The 10,856-nt window shown below is 41.1% G+C and overlaps 2 protein-coding genes across 2 annotated transcripts; one reads left to right on the forward strand and one right to left on the reverse strand.

Annotated features, from left to right (window-relative positions):
• Window positions 1-7,572: 7,572 nt before the first annotated feature.
• LOC306969518 (uncharacterized protein) lies at window positions 7,573-9,262 on the forward strand. The gene is made up of 4 exons (XM_079565155.1): window positions 7,573-7,784; window positions 8,011-8,170; window positions 8,564-8,783; window positions 8,858-9,262. The coding sequence occupies exons 2-4, from the start codon at window positions 8,039-8,041 to the stop codon at window positions 9,181-9,183; spliced, it is 678 nt and encodes a 225-aa protein (XP_079421281.1). The 5' UTR covers window positions 7,573-7,784; window positions 8,011-8,038; the 3' UTR covers window positions 9,184-9,262.
• A 457-nt stretch (window positions 9,263-9,719) lies between these two features.
• LOC306969603 (putative nuclease HARBI1) lies at window positions 9,720-10,742 on the reverse strand (the record flags this gene model as incomplete). Its single annotated transcript, XM_079565266.1, has 1 exon — window positions 9,720-10,742. The coding sequence occupies one exon, from the start codon at window positions 10,740-10,742 to the stop codon at window positions 9,720-9,722; it is 1,023 nt and encodes a 340-aa protein (XP_079421392.1).
• Between the last annotated feature and the right edge of the window lie 114 nt (window positions 10,743-10,856).

The following is a 10,856-nucleotide window of genomic DNA, read 5'->3' on the forward strand; positions in this document are numbered from 1 at the left end:
AAAGCTGGTGCCTGAATAATTGCATGGGTACGAGAACAAATCACACAAGTAAGCACTTTTTATATGCTGCTATAATGGCGGTACATATGGCAAACATGCTATTTGTTACTTATTGTTATTATAGTGCATATTTTAGGCATACACATGAAGTATTATCATTTGAGATCAGATCATATTTGAAGATTCCGTGCTCTGTCAAAGATTTGTGATTTTTTTTTTTTTTTTTTTTTTTTATATTTCGGATTAATCTGGCAGTGCAAGCGATTACGTAATCTTTATCCATCTATTTGGAGAACTTTGGACAGAAAAGGACTCCCGCTATGGGCATTTCCGCGACTGTGGCGCTGCTGAGTCACCACTTTTCCTCGTGGAACAGGAGTATTCCACCCCCTCAGCCTCCACAGTCACATGGCGGTCTACCAGGACGCTTACTCGCACTCAAAAGGCCCGTCCAGCATCCCCGTGGAGGCTCCATCTGGGCAGGAACATGTTCCATCACCCACTCGGCCGCTCCAGCTCCTTCCTCCAACGCCTTTTCCTCAATTGGCTCCGTTTCACTTGCAATCGAAGAGGCTAAGTATGGACTAAGCGCTGAGGCCGCGGCCAGAAGCCTTGCTTAGTCTAAATAAGATGACATCAAAAATTGGATCAGAGTTTCCTTTACCCTCATCCTCTATTTGCTCCTAGTGTTGTGAGATAAAGTCACTGATCTGATGGTGTGCTTTGATCACAAAGGATCACCAATTGTATATTATATAAAGGAGACATGTGTCTAAGCTTTTAATCTTGTGATAATGCTGCCCCCACATCAAAAACATACATATATCAGTTTGAGTAATCCTGTTTACTGTTATAGACTTTTGGCATTTTATTGCATAATACATAGAACCCAAAACGGTTTCAAAGTCGCTTTACAATTATGTGCATTATTCATTCACACCGTACTTGGTGGTAAGCGATGAATGTAGCCACAGCTGCTGTACAGGTAAAAATGTGTGATCCAAACAATCACTCAAGTAAGATTTTAAAAGTTCTTGCAGAAAATGTTACTCGAGTAACTGAGTGCTGAGTAACTGTTTCAGCAAAAAAGTCTGGTTTATTTTATGATGCCAAAATTTGTGTAAAACAAAACATAAAATAATGTGGAAATCCCCATCCCCACACCGTAGCACATGTACTTGAGTAAATGTAACTGACCACTACCCACCTCTGGCTGTCAGTCTGCGCCATCGGCCCCTCTGGCCACCCCAAGCATTCTCCCATCCAAGTACCAACAAGCACGTATATATGACGTGATCGGGCAGAGTAAAGGCCATCATTACTGGACCCATTACGAGGAGGTCTGTGCTGTTGCAGCTCCGAGACTCTGGAACGGCCTGGCCTTAAGTAATAAAATGGCACAATGGCATGGTCTGTTAATGTTTATAGGTCTTTGTTGAAAACCAGTCTTTTTTGCACTGGCCGTCAACACAAGCTGAGCAGGTCTGACGTTTTATTATTATTGTGTCATGTCGTACATTTTGTAACTGTTTTCACTGCTTTATTTGCACTTTCTGTTGTTTGTTGTGCAGCACTTTGGGCAGATGTAGCTGCTTTTAAATGTGCTACAAATAAAGCTGACATCGACATCGAAGTGTGCCATTTGCTAGCAGACTTTAGCTAAAAATAAAACCTTGCATTTTGTGTTTCTCGTGATTAAAACAGACCTCACCCCTCAAGGACGTATTGGTAATTTGCTTGATAAATATTAAAGTTATGATGCAGTATACAGTCTTTTGGGACGCCTAACCAATAGTCCTTCATGTGTTCTAACTGCTAACATTAACTAACACATATTTTTGGGATTTCCATTCACTCAAATCCCCATGCACACAACAAAGTAATCACATTTGTACGGGGAAAACATTGCAACATTTTCAGAAGCTCAGAAATGTTTGGAGGAATCATTGAAGGGCAAGCACTGCAGAGCTTTACAAACAGGTGACATTGCAGGTTGACACTGCCGCGTTCAGCATTGTGTTGAAGAAGAAAGAATGATAAATTACCGATAGCTCCTTGTTGTTTTTCCCTCAGCGAACTCTCCAACTACCCCGACTTAGCCAGCAGCACTTGACTTTTTGGCGTGAGAAATGTAATATTGATGTGGTCAGAGAGCCACAGGTGCTGCAGAGCCTGTGGCTGAGCAAGACAGAAGCCCAGGAGGGGGGGGGGAGAATCTCATTCATATTCTGCTCAGGTAAGCTGTTCGAGCGCTCATGCGTGCTGCTGAAATCCAATCTCACAGCAATAACTTAGCAAATGACACTGAGAACCACGGTGTGAAAATGCAGTGGTAGAGTAGTGGCCTTGCAATGAGGAGACGGCGCCAGGATTCTACTAACAATAGTGACGAGACACTTATTCATGTTGATGTTTTGAATCATTTTTGCTTCATCTTTGGGGATGACTGCAGCACGAGTTAAAACCAAAGCATGAATACATAAAAACAGCCTGCTATAAACTAAACCAGGGGTGACCAACGTGGTGCCCGAGGGCACTCAGGGGCCCTTTGGGGCATGTCCAGTAGCCCTTGGGACTTTTTCTAAAGTGTAAAACACTTCATTTTCTTGAATCTAATTCTCAAAATTACGGTTATTTCGGTTCTTGTGACTCGGTATGAGTTTAAAATAAAGCTATTTTAATATAATATGAGGTCAATATCCTATAAGTGAACAGTGTACGTTTAGGTCTTTAGGATTTGTTTTTAACTGGTAGCCCTCAAACAACTTAATACTCTTAAAGTAGCCCTCAGCTGAAATAAGGTTGGTGACCCCTGAACTAAACTAATGAGCACATTACCAAGAAACGGCTGATGTGCAAATTCTCTAACTATTTGTTGTTTCATTTAAGTGTTGGATGAAGCTGTCCTTCCGTCGGTGGGACCTGGCACGGATAGACACTGAGGAGACTGGGTGTAAATTATGCACTCAATAATAGGGGCCTTATCAACTTGCTTAAAGGCCCTGTACCTGATTTTTATGCTGTAAAAGCAGACCTTTGAGGAAATAAGACTGTGCGTTTCATTAGAAAACATAGATTGTGTTATTATTAGCATTATGTTAGCATTAAGTAGGGCCGGATACGTTACACGATGCCGACCGAAACGATACTTTTGCCGATACCTGTACAAAAGTAAGAACCAGAAAACAGAACTATTATGCAAATTTACAATATCATCTCCAATGTCAAGAAATGTGTGTGAAAATAAGCAAAAAACGGGGAAAAATCTATATATTTTTTGTTAATTGGGGGAAATGGGGCACTGTACACTGTACGAAAAGATTTGAAAAAAAAAAAATTTAGAAAAAAAAATCCTTTATTTGAGCTGAAACAACCAGGTCACTTCCTTTAACCTCTTAACCACCACCTGAACCGAGCCCTTTTTCTCCACTTTGGCTTTACCCAAATCTAGTATAGCTTCTTGAGAAAATCATCAAAATAGCGACAAAAGTGAGACCAAAGCGTGGATGAAAATTCAACAAAAGAACGACAAAAAAGCCACAATAAAGTGACAAATCTGCAATAAAAAATAGGCAAAAATGCGCTGAGGAAAAAAAGCAGTTCAGATCAGTTCTGTCGGTCTTAGCTTTCAAATGAAGCATTACTCTGGCCTATAGGCAGCAAGCTCCTGTCTAGAAGCTTTTAGATTTGCTCTCCAAGAAGTTAATGCTGTCCCTGAATCCAAACTTCGATCTAAAGATGTAAAAAAAAAAAAAATCATCAAATACAAGTACAGTATGTGTTTGATGACGCACCTTTGAGTAATCTTTGAATCTTCAGTGGCCACTCTGAGCACCGACAGTGAAGGGGAGCAAGAGGAGGGGATCCGAGGGGGCTTAGCGTGAGGTTGCTTCAAAATCAGGAAGTGAAACTGCTGGATATTTAGTTTCAGCTGTTTTAGGTCAATATTGCATGTTTGAGATTATAACCAAATACCCCCTCTTTAAGGCAGAAATGTTTTAGAAAAGTTAGGAATGGGTTTATACCACAACTTTACAACCTTTGTGGACAGTATTCACAAATCGTGTCTTTTGCCAATCGGTTCCCAAAACATGCACAACAGGCTCATCCTTTTGCTGTATGTACTGTATACTTCTGAGCGAGACAGTTGGTCAAAGACAGAGGAGAAATTCCCGACGGCGACGTTAAAGTGACTTAACCTTGTATCGCAGCTCTGAGCTCAGCACCTTTCTTCCAATATATTCACACTCAAACCTCTCCCCAGACACATTTCCCCAGCTTTGTAAACCATGTGATGAAAGAATGATACAACATACACAATAAAATAAGCAAATAAAACATTGGGAAATGTCTTTTGTCTTTGATTCCTCTGTAGTTGCCTACTGTCTATTTGGTATGTTAATTCTGTTGCATTATAAAAGGATGTCTGCGCACTTCTCCCTCTATTCTGACAATAAACAGCCACAACATAATGGTATTCAAATTATCCTCATAAAATAGAAATGGCAAAACGATATAATCAGAGGTGAGTAGATTTGTGCATGTAGGTACAAGTACCAGTGTGCTGCAGTACATATACTACTACTGTGGTAGAAATCGAGTTACTACAAAGATTTTGCCTTAAAATGACAAAAGCTTCAGATGAACTTATGGGAAAATGTATTTATAAAGTTTGTGTTTTATTTCACTTTTTAACCTCCACCTGAACCAAGCATATTTTCTTCTTCTTGAAAAAAGTGAAGCGACAAAAAGGCAACAAAAGAATGGCTGAAAAAAATATAGAGATATTTGAAAAAAATCCCTCAGAAATAAACTTCAAGATATTGAAAACACTATAAACAAGCGACTAAAACATGACTAAAGATTGACAAAAGAGCGGCAAAATAGAGATGAAAGCACAGCAAAAAAACAAAAACACGAAAAAGAAAGACAAGGCAAACACATGACAAAACCATGAAGAAAACTACAAAAACATGACAAACACGCAACAAAAACACGACGGAAACTACAAAAAACCCACAAAAACATGACAAAAACACGATCAAAAAAACTACCAGAACTCAACAAAAAAGTCATGATCAGTTTTGTGGGTCTCAGCTTTCAAATTAGGCATGACACTGGCCTGCAGGCTGGAAGTCGAGAAGCTTTTAGATGTGGATAAAGCTGAACTGGAGAAAATCTGCTCGGTTAAGTCGGGGGTGAAGGGTTACATGTATTTTCATCAAATACGTTTTTACTCTCACTTTAACTCTAAGCTGAAAGGAATAAAAATATTTGAGCAAAAAAGTTAGCAAAGCTGCCCACCTCTCTATAGACACACAGCGCTTTGCTCGAAGACAGCTGTTATTTCCGACTATGAACAACTGCTGACACAGTGTACAGCCTAAACACCAAAATAACGTGCTTGCCTCTTTTTAAAGCTGCACGTGGATCAGAAAAGGGGGCGCCAGCTGTAGCAGTGTGACATCATCATCAGGCTGGGTGGCCTTAAAACTATCAAAGAAATCGAAGCGGCTGCGCGAGGCTGCAGACATTTGAAGGGTGTCTTCCCCGCCCTTCATTGACACAATCCAATACGCTTCATATGCAAACGTGCACCACACCCGCGGGCCGCGCTCTGCCTGGTATCCACAAACCCCCCCCCCACACTCACCTTCTGAAAGAGCCAGGTGAGCCGGGTGATCAAGAAACTCTTTGAATGACAAAGATCCTGTAAAACAAGGCACACTGAGATTACATTTGATTCTCTAGACGGCAACAGACCAGACCAGACAATTCAGTTTCTAGTTTAATTGAGCAGTCCCGCTGAGCATATTATCTTACTAAATAACAAAAACAAACGTGACACCAGGATAATGTAGTGAAGTGCAATAAAAAGCCCAAAAAGGTACGGAATCACCTTCCAGTAAGTCAAACAATGCTGCTGCTGCTGAGCTACTTTGAGATGAGCGCAAGAGCATCTTTATATGTATTTTTAATGTAATAGTGGATTGGGACAAAGTTACTGCTACCTTTGAAGGGAACCATGGGACTGCGGATGGAACTGACCTAAATCCAACATATTTACAGCACTGGTTGTCTGTAACATGCATTGTACCCATCTGCTGCCATTACAGGCTATTAAAAAAAAAGAAAAAACGAATAAGGTAAAACGTTTACGCTACATTTTTATCTAATTTACATAACTGAAGTTGTGTGGAAAATAGGAAGGCAATAAGTTATCCAGCCCTATTTTCTGAGCCCATGAAACGCACTGTTGGCATAAAGACAAGAAGTTTAAATAAAGCTGCTGAGTTGCAAGACGCATTTAGTAGAGGAGGTCATTTAAGACTACTTGAATACTTGAAAAAAAAAAAAAACAACAACAGAGAAGCCCCACCTGTTGACATCTGCAGGTAGACCAGAGTGCTCTGAGATCCTCTGGAGAGAGACAGACTGAATATGCAGCATTACTCAAACAAGTATGAATGAAACAAAAGCACAAGAAACAAGAGTCTGTGCTGGCTGCTCACTGCTCCTACAGGCAGCACTGAGGACGGGTCAAATGCAGAGAATTGGGATTAATGAAGCATATCTTAATCTTAATGTGGTAGAAAGACAGAAAGGGTTTTCCAGAACGTGGGCCACAGTGTAGTGAATTGGGGTGGGCACATTATACAGTAAATAATGGCATCTTAAAGCCCGACTATCATCCTTTGAGAAGTCTGTGGCTTTTTATGCTATTGTTGCATTCGGAACAAAGAATTTCTGTGTAGTCCGAATGGTGAGTGGAGGAGTGTGATATGACGCTAGTGTGAGATTGCTGACTCACAAAGTGCGAAAATGCATCAGTTTAAACATTATTATTCAGACTTATTTTTGAGAAGTTCTCCAACTGAATGTAAATCAGTACAAAACAGCCTTACCAATGCATATTTACACTCATGGCATAAATGTGTTTGTGGGTATAGACCTGTTTAAAAATGAATGCATCTCCATCATTGCGTCGTCCTCCCAATATTTTCAGAGCTGGCATCCCCCTAGAGCTCATAATGCCATCTGCTCCAAATCATTTTACTGCAATGACACAAACACAATCAGTCTGAATACAGTTAGTCCTACATAAATAATGTCTTCATTGATAACTCCTTACCAGGGCTGCACAATATCTGCAAATGATCATTATCGTAATACAGTCAGCCAATATTCATATCGCAAGAAGAAAAATCACTGCAGTCTTCTCCCGACTGTGGTTTCAATTATTTTTCTAAAAAAGTAACACAGCCTAAAAAAAAGTACAAAAGTACAGTTTCATCAAATGTTGTCAATTTATTTTAGTTTTAAATTTTGTATCTCAACAACAACAAAAACTGTGAAAGTTTCAACGTAAAATATTACAAAATATTTGTTCTGACATAAATTGACACACCGTTCAGTATTTTTCATCTCAAACGTCAGCCCTTCACGAGGAGCTCAGGCGGAACTGTGCGCCGCGCGCATGGATCTAGGCCGCGCGAGACGCAAAATGTCTCCAGCACACTTTCACGGTGCACGCACTTCCTGCTTTTGTTTTCATGAGCTGTTGAAGTGAAATATGTGGTAACTTTTGTTTAGTTGTAGGCACAACTTCTTGAAATAAGTGTCTCTTGACGACACATTACACCGCTGAAAGTGAATGGAGTTTCGTTAATGTAGCATGTGAAATCAGCGTTGTTAAATGCTGGTACGGAAAGCCTGTGGTGTTGTTGTTGTTATGAATTTCGAGCGCCCGAAGTCTCCTCCTACACCTGGTGAAAGTGTATCAGGTAAATGATTTTGTTTGCCTTCGTCCTGATAGATGTGGACATAACGATCTTGATGTTTAAATATTTGATTATTTACGCCAGGTTTCTGAAGATATGCCTAAACTGTGTATGAGCTGCGGTCTGTGCACGTGCCCGGCTTGGCCAATCAATGACCTCTGTTGTTTATCGCGTACGCAAACTCGCTCTGAGAGCTCTGGATAATAACTGTACCATGTGTTTATTTTAGAGCGTTACTTTGGTGAACTGATCTGATCATGGACTGTGATCAGGATGAGTTCAAAGCATTTCGCCGAACCAAGCGTTTCACGCCAGAGGAGACCGAAGTTCTGGTGCGGGTGGTGAAGGCCCGCAAGCACCGAATCTACGGCACCGCGAGGTTCCGAGAGGTACAACAAATAGTGCATTAACCTCATCAAACTCCTCAATGTTTTACACACGGTAGCATTACACTGGAAGATTACAAATATATTCTCCATTCAATACTAATACATTTGTTACACTATGTGTACTTTTTATGTGAATATGCTTTCTCAGTGTGTCCCCCCCCCCCTTAATAACCTACTTTCATTTACAACTAAGTCACAGGCAATACTGTGTTGTCCTACAATACAAAGGGTAAAAAACAACAAGGGTGCTGATACACACACAATTGCTATAGCATGGCATCAGTGTGTTGACTAACGCTAATATTGGCACCCTCCACAATGGGGACTCGTTGGTTTTTTGATCAGTTGATGTTATTTGTGTGAAAGTAAACTTCTCTTTTGTCGACTTTCCAGGCAAGGAAGACATGGGACGAGATTGCTAAAATTGTTTCATCCATAGTGGGCATTACAAGAACAGGAGAAAAATGCCGAAAGAGATACAATGATGTTAGAAGAAGAGGGAATCGAAAGATTACTGCTCTTAAGAACACGTTTGTGGGGAGTGTAGAGAAGTCTCCTACTACTTCTAAACCTGAAGAGGAGACACCTGGTGGACTCGAGACTGGCCTTCACGGTCAGTTTGTATCAAATTAGCATACAAAACAGGACTACAGAATAATAATAATAATAAAGTGTAACCTCTTGCAGGGGCGATGAAGGAGGAGCCAGTGGAGTACAAGTCGGACACAGAAATGGATGACTCTGAAGAGGACACATTGCAGACCCCCTCTGTGAATGTTCTCCGGTCAGAGGACCAGCCTTTCTTAGACTTGCAGCTGAGTGGCTTTAACATGTTGGAAGCTGAACTACAAGGAGTAAGGCAGGTTATGACCAGCCTCCACGCTCGTCTGAACAGCATGGAGGTGCTGTTTCGGCCAATTGAACAAATTTCAGCCAGTCTGAGACGGATAGCTAATGTTGTGGACCGCCTCCCACCACAATTGAGCTTCAGTCTTTTTCTGGACGGAAATTGAGAGCCACCTGCAAAATATTTTTTTAATTTAATGGCTGCTAATATCAGGCTGCCCAATAGTTTACACTAAAAGTAGTTAATATTAGTAAAAAAAAAATATGTTTAAGATTCTGTTACTGACTGACATTTGTTATTAAAGGCCTTTCTATACAAAAGCTGTAAGCTCTCACACTCATTCATTTTAAATTTCATCATTAACTTTATTACTATATTTTAAATACAGACCTGACAATCACCCATTTCTATGTTCTGACCAAATAAAGTGATACATTTACATAACTTGGGAAAAATGTCTCCTCAGTACATGTATATTTTTTTATTCTAGTAGGTGGTAGCTACACAAAACAGCATGAAAGTAGAAGGAAAAACTTTTATTACTGGACATGAATAGTCACAAGGAGAAACAATTATACAAAAAGTTAAGGGGCCAAAAAATGTAGTTGATTCAATAAACTGCCTATCTTATTCACCAAAACATTCTACATTGCACTTTGTCAAAAACAAATGAAACGTGTGAAGAATGGTTGGTTCATTGGTCTAGTTCTCACACAGCTGCTGAGCCAGCTGAGCTCTCCCCATCACTGCCACTGTGTCTGTTTTGGGTTCAGTTAATGGCATGTGCATAGCATTGTCGATCCTTCTAATTCTAGTTATTGCGTCTTCATCCAGCTTCACTGGACATCCATGGCGGACAGCGATGTTGTGCAATACGCAACATGCGGCGAAGAACAGTGCTACTTTGTCAGGGCTGTACTGTAGTGGGCCAGATGTCTTGTCCAAGCATCGGAATCGCTTTTTCAGCATCGCAACTGTTCGGTCCATTGCTTCAAATGCATCTAAATGCATGATGTTAAACGACAACTCTGGTTTTGTCTTGGGCTTGCTAAATGGTGTTACCAGCCATGTTTTGAGTGGGTAGGCTGTGTCCCCAAGCAGCCGTCCATCTGGAGGTGGGTCGCTTTCGAAGATTGATGGAATCTCTGACTTCTCCAGGATAGAAGAGTCCGGGATTGATGCAGGAAAATGGGTAAAAATGTGAGTTATTTTTGATGATGCGTCACAAACTATTTGCACGTTGATAGAGTAGCTCCCTTCATTGTTAAAGTACATGCTACAGTTCTCCGTTGGAGCACGCAGCACCACATGTGTACAGTCAATAATGCCCAGGACGTCTGGTGCTCCAAACTTATCTTTGAACGCCTTCTTCACCTGGTCCTGGCTCGCAGGTGTTCTGGGAAATACAATAAACCTGTCTGCGTGTCGCACCAGTTCTTGTGAAACTGAAGCTACAAAAGAAATCATAGATCTTGTAGCAATGCCTTCAGCAGAAGTTATGGAGCCAGTGGCAAAGAAACGCAAAGCAGAGGTGACTCTCACAGCCAGAGGGAAGGTGGTCTTGCAGGCCAGCTCCTTTGACAGGAGGTGGCAGACCTCTGTCACCACATGGCGGGGGAGGTGCAAACTTTTGAGGCAGTCCTTCTCTGTGAGCGACAGGTAAGTTGTTCTCTGCTTGTAGACCCTCTCCTTCCTCTTCATCCTTAGAGCAAGCAGGTACTCCATTTGTCTGCAAAGAGTAGAATGGAACAACAAAAGTGTTGGTATGTAATGGTCACTGACAACTTCTAGGATGTGTTGTGTTGCTCAAAGTGCCATGTGCTGCAGTCTGCAGAGGAG

Source organism: Gobius niger (genome assembly GCF_951799975.1).
Source record: "Gobius niger genome assembly, chromosome: 10".
NCBI lineage: Eukaryota > Metazoa > Chordata > Actinopteri > Gobiiformes > Gobiidae > Gobius > Gobius niger.